The 22,013-nt window shown below is 43.6% G+C and overlaps 1 protein-coding gene across 1 annotated transcript in view; it reads left to right on the top strand.

Annotated features, from left to right (window-relative positions):
• The window catches only part of Got1 (Glutamate oxaloacetate transaminase 1), an 82,455-nt gene that overhangs the window by 41,441 nt on the left and 19,001 nt on the right, over positions 1–22,013 (top strand). The window contains exons 6-7 of the mRNA XM_053772372.2: positions 6,409–6,574; positions 11,990–12,132. Of these exons, the coding sequence (XP_053628347.1) occupies positions 6,409–6,574; positions 11,990–12,132 (309 nt within the window). The remainder of the gene's footprint in view (positions 1–6,408; positions 6,575–11,989; positions 12,133–22,013) is intronic.

Genomic DNA, 22,013 nt, shown 5'->3' with positions numbered 1-22,013 from the left:
ATTCTGGTGGTGGCCAAAGGAGGTATGCTTTGTGCCAGATATCTGGCTGCCCTCTCTTTTGTCCACCGAGGTAGCTCGGCACACGTGAGGGTGCTATCCTGGATTGCTGGTTTACTGGCATGAAGGGTAGGGTATGGTACGGGTTCCATGCCGCATCTGTGCTACTTGCGGTGCTGAGGTCCTCTTGGGCGTGGAGGGAGATTTCTGGCCCTTTCATTCCTCTTAGGAACTATTCCTCCCCGTTCCCCCCTTTTATTTTTTTCCTTAAAAACAAAAAAAAGTAACCTAACCATGGAGGACCCAATCCATGACCCTGCTACCTCTGGGCCCTTTCTTGATACTGCACCCCATTCTGACCCTCCTTCGTTTTGACCACTCTTCGGACACTTCTAATGCCCCTGCACCTCTTGCTGGTGCTGTTTCATCATTCGCTTCAGGTACCGGGGTTTCAACTGACTCCTTCGATTTGTCTGACCTCCGCTCTCTCCTTTGACTATGCCTCCGGTCTCTCTCTACGGTGCGGCAGTTTTTGAATCACCAGCTCATCCCACGTCGGACCAACTTTGGTCCCACTCCTAAACGCCAGCAACAATTGCCTGACGATACTTCTTCGCCACCTTTTCGTTCTACTCGGAAAAGACGAACATCATGCACTCCCTTTCCATGCTCAGTTTCGGAATGCACAATGGACTAAATTCTTTACTTTACAACCAACTTCTTCTATTACCTATCTTTCTGACCATAGTATTGGCAAGGTGCTCCTATGCCATATTGGTAGAGATATTTCCTTTCATGCTCTCGAGCGGTACACGCATCATCACTGTCCAGAATGCTGCCTAAGCTCGTGATCTTTTTCTTTCACACATCGATACTATTCCTGTCACTATTGAAAAACATCATTCACTCAATTCTTGTAATGGTACTGTCATTCTGCCCTATACCATAGTCCAACAGAATTTCCAGACATGTGGCAATGACATTCTCGAACAGCTGGAACTCCAAGATCTCCCAATCCTCAAAGTAGACACTTATGTCCTTCCTGTCTGCGGGCAGAGATGATACCCTTGCAGTGTGGTTCAATTAACTTTCAACAGCCGTAAACTCCCATCCTCTGTTAATGTAGCAGGACATTGGTTACAAGTTCGAAAGGTGATCCCTACACCGCAACAGCGTAGAAATTGCTGGTGATTTGGTCACCCAGCGAAATATTGCAGATCTATAGCCAAATGCCCAGTCTGTGGTGCCGATGACCATTCCAATACATCTTGTAGTTGACCTCCCTCTTGCCTTAATTGTCATGAGGCTCGCCCTTCTTACTCTCGCCATTGCCAGGTCTACTTAAATGAGCAAGAAGTCCGTTGCCTCAAAGAGGCAGAAGGTCTCTCTTATGCTATGGCAGTTTCTCATCTACGCCTCCAAGGGAGACTACCCCGTATTTTTCATTCTCGTGTTTCTAAACGTCTCCCCACTTCTGGAGTCCCCATCTGCAGCCTCCTCTGTGGTTACCCCTCCCATAGTCACTCCTGTCTCTAATTCTTTTGCTGTCCTGGGCTCAGAAATCCCTACTTCAACACCTCAGTCTGTTCTCACTTCTTCGTGTTCTCCCTCACAAGCCCAAACCTCCTCCCAGTTGCCCCTCTACTTCTCAGAAGTCCCAAAAATCCCCATTGCTCAAATCTCCTTTAACACCTCCTTTCCTTCTTCCACCTCCACATTTTACCTTTCCAGTCTCTGTACCTGGTTCTTTCCCTCTCACTGGCTCTGTTACAAGTGTGGAGGTTCACCCTCCTCGTGCTGTGCCTTCCTCTCCTGTCATCTTCCAAGTTTTTTCCTCTTATACCACCTCCCAAGTTTCTGCCTCTTCAGTCCCCTCCCACACTTCTCCAGTTCCCTCCACCCTTTTGTCCCCCCTCTATTTTGGTACAGTTCATTACTATCCCAATCTTTACTCGCCCTCCTCCTCCTATCTCCAGTATTGTCTCCCATACAACGTCTTTGAATTGCGAAACACTTGAAGCTATCTCGGAATATATTGCAGAAACCAAACCATCAATAGACACTGATCCACCCCCTGTTCCTTCTCGTTCCTCCCCTCCATCTGCTCAATTCCTTTCTTCGCAGCGCGCCGTTCCTTTGCTACTTGAACGTTTTCCGCTGCCACCACGTGGACTTTTCTAACCCCTCTTGTCCGTAGGTACCCTTACCTGTGGATTTCTGGTATCTTTATCATTGCCGATCATGGCCTATTTACAGTGGAATATCCGCGGCCTCAGGGGTAAACTTCAGATGTTGCTCTCCCGGTTTTCCTCTGTTTGTGTTTGCTGACAAGAACCAAAATTACACTCCGCTGTTATCTGTCCCATCTCAGGCTATAATTTATTGTATTCTTCGGATCCTTTTTCTGATGGGACCTTTAATGAAAGTGCCCTTCTTCTATGCACTGATATTCCGTACCATCAGCTATTTGTTCGTACTTCACTGCATTACACTGCGGCCCATATCCACTTGCATAAGTGGTATACAATCTGTTCTTTGTATCTCTCTCCTTCTCGGGCATTATCTATCCCGGATGTTGCCTTTTTGTCTTTACCACCACCACTTCTGTTACTTGGCGATTTTAATGCCCATCATTTTCTCGGGGGGGGGGGGGGGGGGGGGGGTCGCGGTGATTCCTGTGGCATTCAGTTGGAGGCTTTTCTTGCTTCTCACCCCCTCCATGTTTCAAATACAGGTACTCCCACCCATTTTTATCCTCATACTCCTACTCTCTTGCATCGATCTCTCGGTCTGCTCTTTCTCCACTGCACTAGACTTCACCTGGTCTATTCTCCCGGACTTACATGACAGCAATCATTTTCCAATCATTCTTTCTTCATATTCGCCACCTCTTTGTAGCCCACACTGGCAATTTGATCAAGCAAAGTGGGACCTTTACTCGCAACTAACTGCTTTTAGTGAGGTTCCTTCTTCGTCCTCCATTGATGAGCTTTTACACCTCTTCTTGTCCTCAGTTTTAATCGCAGCTTCTCATTCTATACCCCAAATCTTGGGCAGGCAATCTCAGAAGTGCGTGCCTTCTTGGTCTCCTGCTTGTGCTCGTGCAGTACATTTGAAACACGCTGCATGGGGCAGGTACCGGTACAATAGAACCACTGAGAGACTTCTTGATTTTAAGCAGAAGCGTGCGGTCGCTTGCCGTGTCATCCGTGACACTAAAAGCACTTGCTGGCGAGATTGTTTCCATCATCACCTCTTCTTCCTCTTGAGTGCAGTCTGGAAAAAAGTACGGAAACTGAGCGGTAAATACTCTCCTGACCTGACTCCTGTTCTGCGGGTTGCCGGTGTTGATATAGCCAACCCTCTTGACGTTGCCATTGAAAATGGTAATCGTCTGGTCCATACTTCTCAGGCTCCATCTATGCCCCTCGTTTCTTTCCTCAAAGTCTGCTAGAGAGTTAGCGGCCTTCGACTTTTCTTCTCTCAAAGAATAATCTTGTAATGTACCTTGTCGCCTTCAGGAACTGAAGGCGACGCACTCAGCTTGCCAATCATCGGCAGCTGGGCCAGACTACATTCATATTCGGATGTTACAACATTTACATCAGTCAGCCCTTGCAGTCCTCGTACACCTCTTCAATCTTATTTGGTCACAAGTTCTTCCCTGGCTGTGGAAATCTGCCATTATTCTCCCTTTCCGCAAACCGGGTACTACGGGACATTATACCTCCCACTATCGTCTCATTGCTCTTACCAGTGCAGTTTGCAAAGTGATGGAACGTCTGGTAAATCGACGTTTAATATGGTATTTAGACACACGACAGTCTCTCCGCTAGTCAATATGGCTTTTGTAAGGGCCGTTCTACCATAGACCCCTTACTATGCTTGGACACGTATGTTTGTAATGCCTTTGCAAATAACCACTCAGTTATTGCCATATTTTTTGACCTTGAGAAGGCATATGACACAACTTGGAGGTATAATATTTTGGCCCAGGCCCACTCCTTAGGCCTTTGAGGCACTGCCATTCTTCCTTAAGAACTTCTTAACTGACAGACATTTCCGTGTTCGGGTTAATAATATGCTCTCCCTGGACTTTGTCCAAGCTGAAGGTGTTCCCCAGGGATGTGTTCTGAGCACACAACTTTTTCTCCTTCCTATAAATGATTTGGCCTGTTCTTCCATCCAATATTTGGTCATCACTCTATGTAGATGACTTCGCTATTGCTTGTGCAGGCGCTGACTGTCACCACCTTACAGTTTCTCTCCAGCATGCGGTCCACTGTGTTTCCAATTGGGCCACCACTCATGGGTTTAAATTTTCCCGTACCAAAACTCGCCAAATTACTTTCACTAGACGCTCTGTCATCTCCGATCATCCTTTGTACCTCTATGGCTCCCGTACCCCTGAACGTGATAGTCAGGTTTCTAAGCCTTCTCTTTGACCGTAGGTTATCCTGGAAACCCCACATTACCTCTCTGAAGGCAGCTTCTCACAGCCAGCTGAACCTTCTTAAAACCCTTGCTCATGTTTCATGGGAGCTGATCGTCGAACTCTCCTTTGCCTACATTCAGCCCTCATTTTATCGAAACTCGATTATGGTGACCAGATCTATTCAGCGGCCTCTCCTGCCACTCTCTCTAGCCTTAACCCCCTCCATCACCAAGGATTACGTTTATGCCTTGGTGCTTTTCGCTCTTCCCCTGTTGAGAGCCTCTATGCAGAAGCGAATGTTCCATCCTTGTCTGATCGCCGTGATGCCCATTGCCTTTGCTACTATATACGCCCTCACGATCTCTGCAATCCTTCCATTTATAGAATGGTCACTGATATTAGTAGACATTCTTTGTTTGCCGCCCCTGTTTGCTCCGTCCCTTCTCTCTTCGCCTACATTCGCTCTTGTCTTCCCTTCAGTTACCACCTTTATATGTTCATGTAGCATCTCACTTTTCCCTACCCCCCCTGAGAAGTTCCAGCTGTTCTTCTCACTTCCTTTCTCGAAATCCCAACTCCCTACGGTGGCTTCCCGCTCTTTTTCTTGACCAATTCCACTCTCTCATGCCATCGCAGTGTACACAGATGGCTCTAAGTCTTCTGACGGCATCGGATTCGCAGCAGTGTTTCCGGACAGTGTCGTGCGAGGGCATTTACTATCTTCGGCTACCATTTTTACTGCTGAATTGTATGCCATTCTTGCAGCACTTATTAGTATCGCATCTATGCCTGTGTCATCATTTGTGGTTGTCTCACTCTCTTAGTGCTCTACAGGCTATACGGAAATTTGATACACCTCACCCCCTAGTTCTCCGTATCCAACTTTGGCTACGCCGTATCTCGACCAAGCATAAAGATATTGTTTTTTGTTGGGGCCCTGGTCATGTTGATGTACAGGCAGACACTGCTGCACGGTCAGCAGTATATAACCTACCAATTTCATATAGAGGTGTTCCATTTCCGGACTATTTTGCTGTAATAGCTACCCACCTTCACACCCGTTGGCAACAACGTTGGTCAACTCTACTCTGTAACAAACTTTATTCTGTTAAACCGAGCATAGGTTACTTGCCATCTTCTTATCAGTGCCGAGGTTGGGAGACGACTCTCTCTCGCCTTCGCATTGGCCACACTCGTCTTACTCATGGGTATCTCGTGGAGAGGCACCCTGTTCCTCTCTGTGAGAAGTGTCAAGTTCCAGTATCGATTAGCCACATTCTGTTAGACTGCCCTCTCTATCAACGAGCACGCAGAATTTACCTCCATTGTCGTCTCCGCTCTACTACTCTCTCTTTACCTTCCCTTCTTGCTGATGGACCCTCCTTTAATCCTGACACACTCATTGACTTCTTAACAACAACTAATTTACTCCACAAACTCTGATACCTTTTGCACTCCTCTCAGCCCTTTCTACCTCAATCTCTTGCTGCCCTCTACCCTTTCACCATCCACTGCCCTGCTGTTCTCCGTAACCTATTACTCGTCCATCTGCATTTTACCACCTGATACCCTTGCTTCCTTCCTGCACTGCAGCGCTGTATAGCCCTTGTGGTTTAGCGCTTCTTTTTTATTGTAATAATAATACTACCTAGGTTTAAACTGTCTCCAAACATTAAAAATTTGCTGTGCAGGCTCTTATGTGGAATGTGTACCTTAACACTGCTACTGCAAATTATAGGTAAATTTCATTAATGCTACTTGCATTAGCAAGCCTAACCAGTCCAGTATATCTGTTCTTTGACTGTATTTAAAGCATTTCTGTAAATTACTTAAAAGCAGGTACAGTGGAGAGAAGGACAATGTTCATTATTAAGATCTTAAAATACACTAACACTGTAATTTCAATTTACAAATGACTGTAGAAATACATAGTCTTGTAAATTTGCAAGTTTCTCAGTGGCTTATTTTCCTGACAGATGAACGTATTGGCAATCTTGTGGTTGTGGTGAAGGACCCATCCTGTATTACTGCAACAAGATCTCAGCTAACACTGCTGGTACGAGGTTCTTATTCCAACCCACCTTGCCATGGTGCCCGTATTGTGTCCAGGGTTCTCAGTGATCCTGTACTCTTTGAAGAGTGGTGAGTTGTATTCTGTTTTAACATAATTCTCCTTTTGAGTTGAATTTCTTTAAAAGTAATTGGCTGGATGATTTGTTTGGCATGTTACAACTGTATAAATTTATTTACTAGTTATATTAGTAAAAAGCAAAATCTTAAAATTATAAGTTACAATACACTTATCACGCAGTTTCCTCAGCTGTGGTCTGTTGCTCTTGCAGATGAAGCTCTTGTAGCTCTTCATTGGTTAGCTCTTCACTGTGGTCCTCCACCAACTCTTCCACATCCTCGCCACTCGCATCCAACCCCATGGAATTCCCCAGTGCCACAGTAGATTCCACAACAGGTGTAGGGTTTTCAGGGTCAGCCTCAAACCCTTCAAAATCCTTCTGTTGGACACATTCTGGCCACAATTTTCTCCAAGCAGAGTTCAAAGTCCTGGAAGTAACTCCCTGCCAAGCCTTATCTATAAGGCTTATGCAGTTGAGGATATTGAAGTGATTCCTCCAGAACTCTTAGGGTCAATTCAGTGTCTGAGGTCACATCAAAGAACATTTGAAACATTGCTTTGGTGTAGAGTTTTTCAAAGTTTGCAATGATCTGCTGGTCCATGGGCTGGATAAGAGGGGTGGTATTATGGGGGCAAGAACTTCACTGTGATGAAACTAAACTCCTCAAACGATTGGTCTTCCAAGTCTGGAGGATGAGAAGGAGCATTGTCCATTACCAGAAGGCACTTAAGTGGCAGTTTTTTTCCAGGAGGTATTCCTTCATACTCGGGCCAAACGCTTCAGTGAACCAATCAAGGAAAATTTCCCTTGTGACCCATGCCTTACTTAGCCTTCCACATCGCACACAATTTACTCTTGGCGACACTGTTTTTCTCGAACACTGGGATTTTTCAGAGTGATACACCAATAAAGGTTTCACTTTGAAATCCCCACTAGCATTACCCCTTCTCCTGTATACAATTACTAAAAAAGAGAAGAAGAAAAACTTTATAAAACTGGGTTGCTTAAATGTGCGTGGATGTAGTGCGGATGACAAGAAACAGATGATTGCTGATGTTATGAATGAAAAGAAGTTGGATGTCCTGGCCCTAAGCGAAACAAAGCTGAAGGGGGTAGGAGAGTTTCAGTGGGGGGAAATAAATGGGATTAAATCTGGAGTATCTGAGAGAGTTAGAGCAAAGGAAGGGGTAGCAGTAATGTTAAATGATCAGTTATGGAAGGAGAAAAGAGAATATGAATGTGTAAATTCAAGAATTATGTGGATTAAAGTAAAGGTTGGATGCGAGAAGTGGGTCATAATAAGCGTGTATGCACCTGGAGAAGAGAGGAATGCAGAGGAGAGAGAGAGATTTTGGGAGATGTTAAGTGAATGTATAGGAGCCTTTGAACCAAGTGAGAGAGTAATTGTGGTAGGGGACTTGAATGCTAAAGTAGGAGAAACTTTTAGAGAGGGTGTGGTAGGTAAGTTTGGGGTGCCAGGTGTAAATGATAATGGGAGCCCTTTGATTGAACTTTGTATAGAAAGGGGTTTAGTTATAGGTAATACATATTTTAAGAAAAAGAGGATAAATAAGTATACACGATATGATGTAGGGCGAAATGACAGTAGTTTGTTGGATTATGTATTGGTAGATAAAAGACTGTTGAGTAGACTTCAGGATGTACATGTTTATAGAGGGGCCACAGATATATCAGATCACTTTCTAGTTGTAGCTACACTGAGAGTAAAAGGTAGATGGGATACAAGGAGAATAGAAGCATCAGGGAAGAGAGAGGTAAAGGTTTATAAACTAAAAGAGGAGGCAGTTAGGGTAAGATATAAACAGCTATTGGAGGATAGATGGGCTAATGAGAGCATAGGCAATGGGGTCGAAGAGGTATGGGGTAGGTTTAAAAATGTAGTGTTAGAGTGTTCAGCAGAAGTTTGTGGTTACAGGAAAGTGGGTGCAGGAGGGAAGAGGAGCGATTGGTGGAATGATGATGTAAAGAGAGTAGTAAGGGAGAAAAAGTTAGCATATGAGAAGTTTTTACAAAGTAGAAGTGATGCAAGGAGGGAAGAGTATATGGAGAAAAAGAGAGAAGTTAAGAGAGTGGTGAAGCAATGTAAAAAGAGAGCAAATGAGAGAGTGGGTGAGATGTTATCAACAAATTTTGTTGAAAATAAGAAAAAGTTTTGGAGTGAGATTAACAAGTTAAGAAAGCCTAGAGAACAAATGGATTTGTCAGTTAGAAATAGGAGAGGAGAGTTATTAAATGGAGAGTTAGAGGTATTGGGAAGATGGAAGGAATATTTTGAGGAATTGTTAAATGTTGATGAAGATAGGGAAGCTGTGATTTCGTGTATAGGGCAAGGAGGAATAACATCTTGTAGGAGTGAGGAAGAGTCAGTTGTGAGTGTGGGGGAAGTTCGTGAGGCAGTAGGTAAAATGAAAGGGGGTAAGGCAGCCGGGATTGATGGGATAAAGATAGAAATGTTAAAAGCAGGTGGGGATATAGTTTTGGAGTGGTTGGTGCAATTATTTAATAAATGTATGGAAGAGGGTAAGGTACCTAGGGATTGGCAGAGAGCATGCATAGTTCCTTTGTATAAAGGCAAAGGGGATAAAAGAGAGTGCAAAAATTATAGGGGGAGAAGTCTGTTGAGTGTACCTGGTAAAGTGTATGGTAGAGTTATAATTGAAAGAATTAAGAGTAAGACGGAGAATAGGATAGCAGATGAACAAGGAGGCTTTAGGAAAGGTAGGGGGTGTGTGGACCAGGTGTTTACAGTGAAACATATAAGTGAACAGTATTTAGATAAGGCTAAAGAGGTCTTTGTGGCATTTATGGATTTGGAAAAGGCGTATGACAGGGTGGATAGGGGGGCAATGTGGCAGATGTTGCAAGTGTATGGTGTAGGAGGTAGGTTACTGAAAGCAGTGAAGAGTTTTTACGAGGATAGTGAGGCTCAAGTTAGAGTATGTAGGAAAGAGGGGAATTTTTTCCCAGTAAAAGTAGGCCTTAGACAAGGATGTGTGATGTCACCGTGGTTGTTTAATATATTTATAGATGGGGTTGTAAGAGAAGTAAATGCGAGGGTCTTGGCAAGAGGCGTGGAGTTAAAAGATAAAGAATCACACACAAAGTGGGAGTTGTCACAGCTGCTCTTTGCTGATGACACTGTGCTCTTGGGAGATTCTGAAGAGAAGTTGCAGAGATTGGTGGATGAATTTGGTAGGGTGTGCAAAAGAAGAAAATTAAAGGTGAATACAGGAAAGAGTAAGGTTATGAGGATAACAAAAAGATTAGGTGATGAAAGATTGAATATCAGATTGGAGGGAGAGAGTATGGAGGAGGTGAACGTATTCAGATATTTGGGAGTGGACGTGTCAGCGGATGGGTCTATGAAAGATGAGGTGAATCATAGAATTGATGAGGGAAAAAGAGTGAGTGGTGCACTTAGGAGTCTGTGGAGACAAAGAACTTTGTCCTTGGAGGCAAAGAGGGGAATGTATGAGAGTATAGTTTTACCAACGCTCTTATATGGGTGTGAAGCGTGGGTGATGAATGTTGCAGCGAGGAGAAGGCTGGAGGCAGTGGAGATGTCATGTCTGAGGGCAATGTGTGGTGTGAATATAATGCAGAGAATTCGTAGTTTGGAAGTTAGGAGGAGGTGCGGGATTACCAAAACTGTTGTCCAGAGGGCTGAGGAAGGGTTGTTGAGGTGGTTCGGACATGTAGAGAGAATGGAGCGAAACAGAATGACTTCAAGAGTGTATCAGTCTGTAGTGGAAGGAAGGCGGGGTAGGGGTCGGCCTAGGAAGGGTTGGAGGGAGGGGGTAAAGGAGGTTTTGTGTGCGAGGGGCTTGGACTTCCAGCAGGCATGCGTGAGCGTGTTTGATAGGAGTGAATGGAGACAAATGGTTTTTAATACTTGACGTGCTGTTGGAGTGTGAGCAAAGTAACATTTATGAAGGGATTCAGGGAAACCGGCAGGCCGGACTTGAGTCCTGGAGATGGGAAGTACAGTGCCTGCACTCTGAAGGAGGGGTGTTAATGTTGCAGTTTAAAAACTGTAGTGTAAAGCACCCTTCTGGCAAGACAGTGATGGAGTGAATGATGGTGAAAGTTTTTCTTTTTCGGGCCACCCTGCCTTGGTGGGAATCGGCCGGTGTGATAATAAAAAAAAAAAAAAATAAGAGTTAGCCTGTCTTTCATAGGCTTGTCCTGGGAGTGCCTTTTCCTTTTGTGTGATGTAGGTCCTCTTTGGCATTTTCTTCCAAAAGAGGCCTGTTTCATCACAATTGAACACTTGTTTGGGGAGGAATCCTTCATCCTATACATGCACCTTGACTTCATGCATGAATTTTTCAGCGACACAGTTGTCAACTTTCAGCCTCGCCATGCCTTACCACACTGTGTATGCCATTATGCTTCTTAAATCTGTCAAACCAGCCTTTGCTGGCCTTAAATTCACTAACATCAGCACTTGTTCCTGTCATTTTCTTCGAGATTGGCATGCAGCTGCTTGCGTTTTCACACATTATCGACTGCATAACACTATCTCCTGCTAACTGTTTTCAGTTGATCCACACTAACCACAAATTCTCAACATCTTCGATTATTTGCGATCTCTTTTGTGAGCATATCTACCCCTTTGACAACAACAGCTTTCTTGATTTCCTATTTCTTTGCCACGATAGAAATGATAGTTGAATGGGGGCTTCCCGTACATCCTACTGAGGTTGGCCACATTCACTCCTTTCATATTTTGCGATTTCTTTAACTGTAGTGTTTCTCACCTTCTTTAGTAAAGGCCTGGCACTAGAATCTTTCTTCGGGCCCATGGTGGCTTATTTAGCAGTTGCAAGCACGAAAAAGAATGAATTATTATGAAATGTATCGTATGAAAGCGCAGGGTGATTGTCACTCTCCCAGAAACAGTGCCACACTGACTCTGAATGGTGTGTGGGAGCCTTTGTGTGCACGGCTGCTGGGAGGCTACTCCGACACATTCCGTATGACCACCGAATTTTGAGGCAAATCGCGAGGCTATATTTTGACAAAAATTTGCCAAAAGTCGAAATTCACGAAGCACGGGGCTCTCATAACTCGGGTCCACTGTAGAACCCCCAAATTGTCAACATTTCTCCATTATTTGTATTAAATAAATTTTTGCTGTAAGTGTGCTAAACATTTTGAGAGGCATCTGGGAAAACTTTGACTTGTTAAAGGTTTTAAAAATTGTGAAGGGGTTAAATGATCACCCAGATTTTTATTTTATTTATTGGGAAACACTAAACCTACAAGGGGTCATACAGCACCTGGGAAACGGGAGGTAATCAGGCTTGATCCAAGGAAGGGGAAGTTAACTAAAATTCCTTGGATAAAGCCCAGATTAAAGGTACCCACCCATAAGGGTTCTTAATCATCCTTTACTTCACAGGAAAGGCTGCATAAAGACGATGAGTGGGCGCATTATAGAAATGCGCAAAGGTCTCAGGGAACGTCTAGAGAAGTTGGGTACACCAGGCACTTGGGACCACATCACTGCCCAAATTGGAATGTTCTCCTTCACAGGGTTGTCTGGTAAGCTTGCACATTTTAATGTTTTCCATTTTATAGATATTTGTTCATGTATTTGGGATTTAACCCTTAAACGGTCCAAACGTATATATACGTTCTTGAGCGTAGCGCCCCAAACATATATGTACATTTTATTTTTCCTGCCTTCAAATTTGGCATGAATGGCCTGAGATGCCTTGTCAGCATAGAATGGGTCTTAACACTCGGTGTGCGCGGTAAAAAAAAAAAAAACTGGGACCACTTAGTACCTTGTGGGAGCGTCAGTTAAATTGAGCACCAGCTAGAGCAAACAATGCGGCAAACACCAAGGATTCACTGATGTAATGTCATATTAACACACTTCTTTTAAGAGGAAAGTGACAGACCTAAGTTTAGGGTCTATCTCTGTCTACCTCTCTTTCTCTATCTGTGTCTCTCTGTATCTCTTTCAATCTATCTGTCTCGCAGGTACACACAAATACAAGTATACATAGTGTAAATTACCTAGGATAACCCAAAAAAATCCAGACAGTGCTATACTCTGCTTGAAGATATGAGTAAAGGTGATGATGCAGTCTTGTGGCGCTCTGAGACAGAGCTAGATGGATAAACAGGGAGCTTGAGAAACAGACAAATACAGACAGACGTGTTTGTGTACCAGCAAAAACAAAGTGAGGGCGATGCTCATCAAATATCACCTCTAATCTTTTATCTGCTGCACCCTTCCCCACCCTCCTGTATGCTCGTCAAACGTCACTCTTATCAGATGTTCTCATCTTATCATGTCACTGTCAGGGGTGGACTTTGTTTTTCATGCTTCAAGGGAACTTCTTATTATCTATTATTCTTCCCTTTCTTTTCCTCCTCCTCCTTCTCTTCCTCTTCCTCTTCGTCTTTCTCCTCCTCCTCTTCGTCTTTCTCCTCCTCCTCCTCCTCCTTCTTCTCCTTCTCCTCCTCCTCCTCATTGTTATTATATACTTCCACATATCCAAAACATTGCTGGGACATATAAATACTTTGTATATATTCCAAGACAATAGTAAATGGCTAAGGCAGGTGTAAATGTCCACCTGCCAGTGTGTTTGTGACAATTTGAGTACAATTTCAGTACTTAATACTAGTGTCAGAACAAAGATTGGTTATAAAATTATAAGAACTACTACAGATTGTAATTATCAGAACATAAAAATTACATAAAACATGAAAAATAGAAAAAAGGTATATCGGCAACACTTCTGCAAGCGGCAGGACTCGATGTTGCTGTCACATGAGCATCCAGTGCCAACTTCTCGGCCTCATATCTCAGTAAGTACTGACCCTGGTTTTTTTTTATTCTAAAACGTGTTAAAAAATGTGTTCTTTTTTCTATAATTTTTTTTTTTTTTTTTCCAAAATATTTGGGGCACTGCACGAGTGAAAGTATATACATGTATGCACTTGGACCGTTTAAGGGTTAAGGGATGGTTAAAATATTACACAAAATGTTCATCACTGCATTTCGTATTGACATTGAGCAGTGAGGTGGCCAACTGGAGAGGGTACTAAAGTAATGAGGTACACTACAATAGTAAAATTGTCACAGTACAGTGGACCCCCGCATAATGATTACCTCCGAATGTGACCAATTATGTAAGTGTATTTATGTAAGTGCGTTTGTATGTGTATGTTTGGGGGTCTGAAATGGACTAATCTACTTCACAATATTCCTTATGGGAACAAATTCGGTCAGTACTGGCACCTGAACATACTTCTGGAGTGAAAAAATATCGTTAACCAGGGGTCCACTGTATAGTGCAAATTACTGTTACCCCTTCGAGGGTTAGAACCCCTGCTCCTCAAACTTGCTCTCAGGGTTGGAAAATTAAAAACAAAAAATCTTGTGAAATGGTAGAGAATCTTTTTCTGAAGGTAATAAAACAAAAAAAATACCAGATTTGATGGAAACCCTAACGAAATTACACTTTTGTGAATTTTGCCGTGAGAGCGATATTTACGCATCAGCAGTTTTGCCCACTTTGAGTCTGATGTTAAGCCAGTTACATTATTCCAGTCGACCAGATTCTTAGCTATTTTACTAGTATACCTTCCATTCTATCAATTGAATACAAGAAACTGCCCATTTAACTATTTCAACTACCCAGTAAAGTTATCAGAAATTGGTAATTTGGCCAATTTCAGACAAAATTCAAGGAATGCCAACTTCAAAATAGGGTCCAGAATAAGCAATGCAGATATTCCTGGCACTAATATAACATTTCCTCTGTTCATTAGTTATGTCTCCAGGCCTCTCCAATATTACACATAATTCCATTTCAAATTTTTATTCACACAAGATATAGAAAATTTACTGTTATGCAGACTAGTCCATCATTGTAATAGTTTTATAAATGTCAGTGCATTCTTAAGAGCATATTAGACTGGACAGATACACGTATTTGTGTACTCTGGAATATTGGCAAAAATCGAACATTCCTGTTACTTTGAGCTCAGTTTCAAGCTTTTTTTTCCTTTCTGAAACCAATCAAAATCATCTCTTTCTGTAATATATCTTCATTCTGTCAAATAAGACCACAAAACCTAGAATACAACCATAAAAACCATGCAAAAATACACCATAAATTCGCTGTTTTAAACCAGAAATGGTTGGTTTTACCCCACTATGCATTGCTTGCTGAAGGATTTTTTTTTTTTTGTGGCATAGTCATATCTAGGCCCAAATTTACTGCTCACAGCCTATCTGAGTGAGCTGAGCTCATGGGATTGAACTATGGGACCAACCAGAGCTTCAAAGCCATAAAACAGAACCCCCACTTAAAGGGTTAACAATGACCTCTTGTTAATGGATTTCGGCAAATTTCAGACAAACTGAACAAAATTCTGGAGTTCCAGTGTCCATAGCCATAGTGTCTTGTCTTAAGCATTGGGCCAATGCCACTAGTTCTCATACTTGTCTGGTATGGGCTAAAGTGACCACACCAAAGGTCTGTCTGTTTTCATTGTTCCCTGAGCTGTAGGCCATCTACACATGTTTGTGCTCGCTTGTGCTTTTGCTCATCATCCAGTCTAATAATTTTTCCTGGATTTATTAATACAGGTATACCCCACTAATATAACATGTTAGGTTCCAGACTGCTGCCATAAAGCAAATCAGCATTTTTTCACTTGTTAGTGCATTTAAAAGCATAAAAAAAGTAAAAATAAAATGTTTTTGAAAATTGCCAAAAACCATTTTAAGAGCAAGGCAAGTGCTGAAAATAAACGTGAATACAAGTGAAAAGCCCCACGTTAGCTCCAAAGCGAGTGCTGTATTAATGAGATATGCCCGTATATTAAGTGCAATTAACGCTGGCTTCTAAAACAAGTGGTGGTCCAAGAGAAAATGTGTGGTTCTCAGCCATCTTCATTATTTTCTCTGGTAACCTTTACAACTCCTCTGGCACAGAATAAGTTATTCTAAGTCATCAATATTGATTACAGCAGTTTACACCTCATTACCCCAAAGAAGTAAGTTAAATTACTGTAATTATGTAGAGTACTATAAAAGTACTAGACTGTAATGTAGTACAACAGGTTACAGTACCTCTGTTCTGAGTGTCTGGTTGTCTTCTGCATTGGGGAGCCAAGTCCATTATACAGAAGACAACCTGGACGCTAGCGAAATATTAATTTCATAATTTGGGAGTTGCGGACAATTGGCATTATCGTGCACCCTCTCTTCCCTATTAGTCTGTTAAGAGGTTTTACTGTGACTATAAATCTTAATCCATTTTAACCATGATATTTCTTAATTCTTCAGTTATTTCCACATCTCCATGACCTGGTCTCGGACCTGGTCTCAGACCAGGTCTCGGACCAGGTCATGGCGGTATGATCACTAGGTTTTGGTGTCATTGAACAAATGGAAGATTGTGTTGTGAAACAGTTTCCACATCTGAGATTGATGAGAAAATAGGCACACAGAATAGAAGGGAAATTTTTTTCCTGGATAAAGGCATGGTTGACAGATCGGCAAGTTTGCCATAAATCAGGAGAAATCAGAGTGAGGATGGGTTACAAGTGGTCTTCCACAGGTGTCAATGTTGACTCCTTTGTTAACAATATACATGTCATGCTGAATAGGCAGAACTTGCGATCTTGGCTTAAATAACAACGCTCATCTTGCCATATAGGACAAGCGAAAATTTGTGTATGCAATAATTTTGCCAAAATCATTCTGAACCTAACGAAAAAAATACATTTCACTGTGTTTGTTTAGTATTAAATTATTGTAAACAAATCTAAAATATATTTAGTTGGGTTAGGCTAAAATAAATTGTTCTTGTTATAATAAGGTTAGGTAAGTTTTCTAAGATTCTTTTGGAGCAAAATTAAAAATTTTTATATTAACATTAATGAAAAAAATATATCTTTAAACGTATAAGAGAAAATTTTAGAAAGGACTTAATTTTAAATGAGTTCTTGCTAATTCACCAGTTTTACATATTTGGCACAACATACATAAACGACATAGATTAGGGATACTATACACACATAAAAATAACCAGCACATAGGTGAAAGAAACTTTGGCAACGACGTCATAAAGTTTTCTTCCTATGTATGGGTTATTTGTGTATCATACCTTTGTGTTCTTTATAAATGTGGGAATAAATAATTAAGTTTGCTAATGTGGCCAAAATAGGCCATTGGATTCATTCTGATGAGGACACTAGAGCGCTATAGAAAGATCTAAGTAGACTGATGCAGTGGTTGGAGAAGTGGCTGCTGCACTTTAATATATGCAAATGCAGAATTCTAAACCTTGAAAAAGAAAATAACCATGGCACTTGTAAACTAAATATTGTAGATCTTAATCACACTGAATGTGGAAAAGGTTTAGGAGTTCTGGTTAGCAGTAATCTAAAGCCAAAACAATAGTGTAGTGTTTGCAATAAAGTGAATAGAATTCTTGGCTATCAAGAAGAGTATAACAGGAGTCCTGTTATTCTTCAACACTATCAGTGGTTACCTCTTCAAGGGGGGGGGGCTCCTTGGCATGGTGAAGAGGCTCTTGGTCTGAGGAATTAGACCTGTCGGTCTCCTTCCTCAGACCGAACCTAATTACCCCCCAATCCCCCGTTCCCTATCCCATCCTCCCCTTTTTCCTTTCCTCCTCCCCATCCCTCCCTTTTGCCCTTCCTTTTTGGCCCTTTTTTTTTTTTTTTTTTTTTCTTCTCCACAGGCACGCTAGTTCCTAGGTAGGGGAAAGGGTACCGGGGTCCATCCCATTCCGTTGAGGTTCTTGGCGGTGGCGTAGTTTGCCGTGGAATCTGGATTGCCTGGGGATGTCCCGATCCCTCTCCGGTATCCCGGTGGGTGGCTTTGGGTGTGTCTCGGGTGACTGGTGTATCTCTGGAAGCCACCTTTTGGATTCCGGGGGTGGTGGCCGAAGGAGGTATGCTTTGTGGCGGATTTCCGGCCGCCCTCTCTTTTGTCCACCGAGGTAGCTCGGCAGATGTGAGGTTACTATCCCGGATTGCTGGTTTACTGGCATGATGGGTAGGGTATGGCACGGGTTCCATGCTGCATCTGCGCTACTTGCGGTGCCGAGGTCCTCTTGGGTGCGGAGGGAGATTTCTGGCCCTTTCATTCCTCCTAGGAACTATCCCTCCCCGGTCCCCCCTTTTTTTATTCTTTTATTTTTATTCTTTTTTTTTTTATTTTATTTTCTTTCTTTTTTTTCTTAAACAAAAAGAAAGAAGTAACCTAACCATGGCAGCCCTAGTCCATGAACCTGCTACCCCCAGGCCCCATCTTGATACCGCACCCCGTTCTGACCCCGCCTCGTCTTTGGACCACTCTTCGGACACCCCTCATGCCTCTGTACCTCTTGCCGGTGCTGTTTCCTCCCCCGCTTCAGGTACTGAGGCCTCGACTGACTCCTTCGATTTATCTGACCTTTGCTCTCCTCTGACTATGCTTCCGGCCTCTCCCTCTACAGTGCGGCAATTTTCGAATCACCGGCCCGTTCCACGTCGGACCAACTCTGGTCCTACGCCTAAATGCCAACGACAATTACCTGCTGATGATACTTCTCCACCTTCTCATTCTTCTCAGAAAGGATCGACACGTCGTTCACTACCTTTCCACGCTCAGTTTCAGACTGCACAATGGACTAAATTCTTCACTTTACGACCGACTTCCTCTACTGCCTATCTTTCTGACCACAGTATTGGCAAGGCACTCCTACGCCATGTTGGTAAAGATATTTCTTTTCATGCTCTTAAGAGCGGTACGCGCATCGTCACCGTACAGAATGCTACCCAGGCTCATGAGCTTTCTCGTCTTTCCCATATCGATACTGTTCCTGTAACTATTGAAAAGCATCATTCCCTCAATTCTTGTAGTGGTACCGTCATTCTGCCTCATACCATAGTTCAACAAAATTTCCAGACATGTGGCACTGACATTCTTGAACAACTGGAACTCGAAGATCTCCCAATCCTCAAGGTTGACACTTACGTTCTTCCTGCCCGCGGGCGGAGACGATACCCTAGCAATGTGGCTCGTTTAACTTTTGACAGCCGTGAACTCCCATCCTCAGTTTATGTAGCAGGACATCGGTTACAAGTTCGAAAGGTGATCCCTACACCGCAACAGTGTAGAAATTGCTGGCGATTTGGCCATCCAGCGAAATATTGCAGATCTATCGCCGAATGCCCAGTCTGTGGTGCCGATGACCATTCTAATACGTCTTGCAATCGACCTCCCTCTTGCCTTAATTGTCATGAGGCTCACCCTTCGTACTCTCGCCGTTGTCAAGTCTACTTAAACGAGCGGGAAATCCGTTACCTCAGAGGCAGAAGGTCTCCCTTATGCCATGGCAGTTTCTCATTTCCGCCTCCAAGGGAGACTACCTCGTGTTTCTTATTCCCGTGTTTCAAAACGTCCCCCCACTTCCGGTATCCCATCTTCTGCACCCACCTCTGTGGTTACCTCTCCCATAGTCACTCCTGTAGCTAATTCTTTTGCTGTCCTCGGCTCAGACGTCCCTACTTCAACGTCTCAGTCTGATCTTGCTTCGTGTTCTCACAAGCCTCAGTAGCGACGAGATCTCATATGACACCTCCTCCCAATCATCCCTCTACTTCTCAAAAGTCAAAAAAAGGTCCGTTAACACCTCCTACCCATCTTCCACCTCCTCATTTTTCCTTCCCTGTCTCTGTACCTGGTTCTTCCCCTCTCACTGGCTCTGTTACTAGTGTAGAGGTTCACCCTCCTCCTCGTACTGTACCTTCCTCCCCTGTTCCCTCCCAGGTTTCTGCCTCTTCTGTCCCCTTCCACGCTTCTACAGTTCCCTCCACTCTTTTGCCCCCCCCCTACCTTGGTACAGTCCATTACAGTTCCAATCTTTACTCATCTTCCCCCTACTATTTCCAATATTGTCTCCCATACGACGTCTCTGAATTCTGAAACACTTGAAGCAATCTCTGAATATATTGCAGAGACCAAACCATCAATGGACACTGATCCACCCTCCACTCCTTCTCTCTCCTCTACTCCATCTGCGCAACTCCTTTCTTCACAGCGCACCGTTCCTTCGCTGCTTGAACGTTTTCCACTGCCTCCGCGTGTGGACTTTTCTAACCCCTCTAGTCCGTAGGAACCCTTACCTGCGGATTTCAGGTATCTTTATCATTGCCAATCATGGCCTATTTACAGTGGAATATACGCGGCCTCGGGTAATCGGGGTGAGCTTCAGATGTTACTCTCCCAGTTTTCCCCTGTTGGTGTTTGCTTACAGGAACCAAAATTACACTCTGCTGTTATCTCTCCCATCTCAGGCTATAATTTGTATTCTTCAGATCCTTTTCCTGATGGGACCTTTAATGAAAGTGCCCTTCTTCTACGCACTGATATTCCGTACCATCAGCTATTTGTTCGTACTTCGCTGCATTGCACAGCAGCCCGTATCCACTTGCATAGGTGGTATACGCTCTGTTCTTTATATCTCTCTCCTTCTCTGGCATTATCTATTCCGGATATTACCTTTCTTGTTTCGTCATTACCACCACCGATTCTGTTACTTGGTGATTTTAACGCCCACCATTTCCTCTGGGGGGGTCTCACTGTGATTCCCGTGGCATTCAGTTAGAGGCTTTTCTTGCCACCCACCCCCTCCATGTTTTAAATACAGGTACTCTCACCCATTTTGATCCTCGGACTCACACACACTCTTGCATCGATCTCTCGGTCTGCTCTTCCTCCGCCGCATTAGACTTCACTTGGTCTGTTCTTCCAGACTTACATGACAGCAATCATTTCCCAATCATTCTTACTTCCCCTTCATATTCACCACCTCTTCGCATCCCACGCTGGCAATTTGATCAGGCAAATTGGAACCTTTACTCACACCTAACTGTTTTTAGAGAGGTTTCTTCTTCGTCCTCCATCAATGAGCTTTTACACCTCTTCTCGTCCTCCGTTTTAACCGCAGCTTCTCATTCTATACCCCAAACTTCGGGCAGGCATTCTCAGAAATGCGTGCCTTGGTGGTCTCCTGCTTGTGCTCGTGCAGTACGTTTGAAACGCGCTGCATGGGGCAGGTACCAGTACAATAGAACCACAGAGAGACTTCTTGATTTTAAGCAGAAGCGTGCGATCGCTCGCCGTGTCATCCGTAACGCTAAACGCACTTGCTGGCGAGATTGTCTCCACCATCACCTCTGCTTCCTCTATGAGTGCAGTCTGGAAAAAAGTACGAAAACTGAGTGGTAAATATTCTCCTGACCCGGCTCCTGTTCTGCGGGTTGCCGGTGTTGATATAGCAAACCCACTAGATGTTGCCAATGAAATTGGCAATCATCTGGTTCGTATTTCTCAGGGACTCCATCTATGCCCCTCATTTCTTTCCTCAAAGTCTGCCAGAGAGTTAGCACCCTTGGACTTTTCTTCTCTCAGAGAAGAACAGTATAATGTGCCTTTTACACTTCAAGAACTGGAGGCAACACTCTCAGCTTGCCGATCATCGGCAGCTGGGCCCGACGACATTCATATTCGTATGCTACAACATTTACATCAGTCAGCCCTTGCAGTCCTATTACGCCTTTACAGTCTTATTTGGTCACAAGGAGTTCTTCCACAGCTGTGGAAATCTGCCATTGTTCTCCCTTTCCGCAAACCAGGCACGACGGGACATGAAACCTCCCACTATCGTCCCATTGCTCTTACCAGTGCAGTTTGCAAAGTGATGGAACGCCTAGTAAATAGACGTTTAGTGTGGTATTTAGAGACACACAACAGTCTCTCCACTCGTCAATATGGCTTTCGTAAGGGACGTTCTACCATAGACCCCTTACTACGCTTGGATACGTATGTTCGTAATGCCTTTGCGAATAACCACTCAGTTATTGCCATATTTTTTGACCTTGAGAAGGCATGACACAACTTGGAGGTATAATATTTTAGCCCAAGCCCACTCCTTAGGGCTTCGAGGCAATCTACCATCCTTCCTTAAGAACTTTTTAACTGACAGGCATTTCCGTGTTCGGGTTAATAATGTGCTCTCCCTGGACTTTATCCAAGCTGAAGGTGTCCCCCAGGGATGTGTTCTGAGCACAACACTTTTTCTCCTTGCTATTAATGATTTGGCCTCTAGTCTTCCATCAAATATTTGGTCATCACTCTATGTTGATGACTTCGCTATTGCCTGTGCAGGCGCTGACTGAAACCCACCAAATTACTTTCACTAGACGCTCTGTCATCTCCGATCATCCTTTGTACCTCTATGGCTCCCGTATCCCTGAACGTGATAGTCATGTTTCTGGGCCTCATCTTTGACCATAGGTTATCCTGGAAACCTCACATTACCTCTCTGAAGGCAACTTGTCACAGCCGGCTGAACCTTCTTAAAACCCTTGCTCATCTT

This window comes from Cherax quadricarinatus, chromosome 23, assembly GCF_038502225.1.
Source record: "Cherax quadricarinatus isolate ZL_2023a chromosome 23, ASM3850222v1, whole genome shotgun sequence".
NCBI lineage: Eukaryota > Metazoa > Arthropoda > Malacostraca > Decapoda > Parastacidae > Cherax > Cherax quadricarinatus.
The sequence above is the reverse complement of the archived record's forward strand: the minus strand, read 5'-3'. Positions and strand labels throughout refer to the sequence as shown.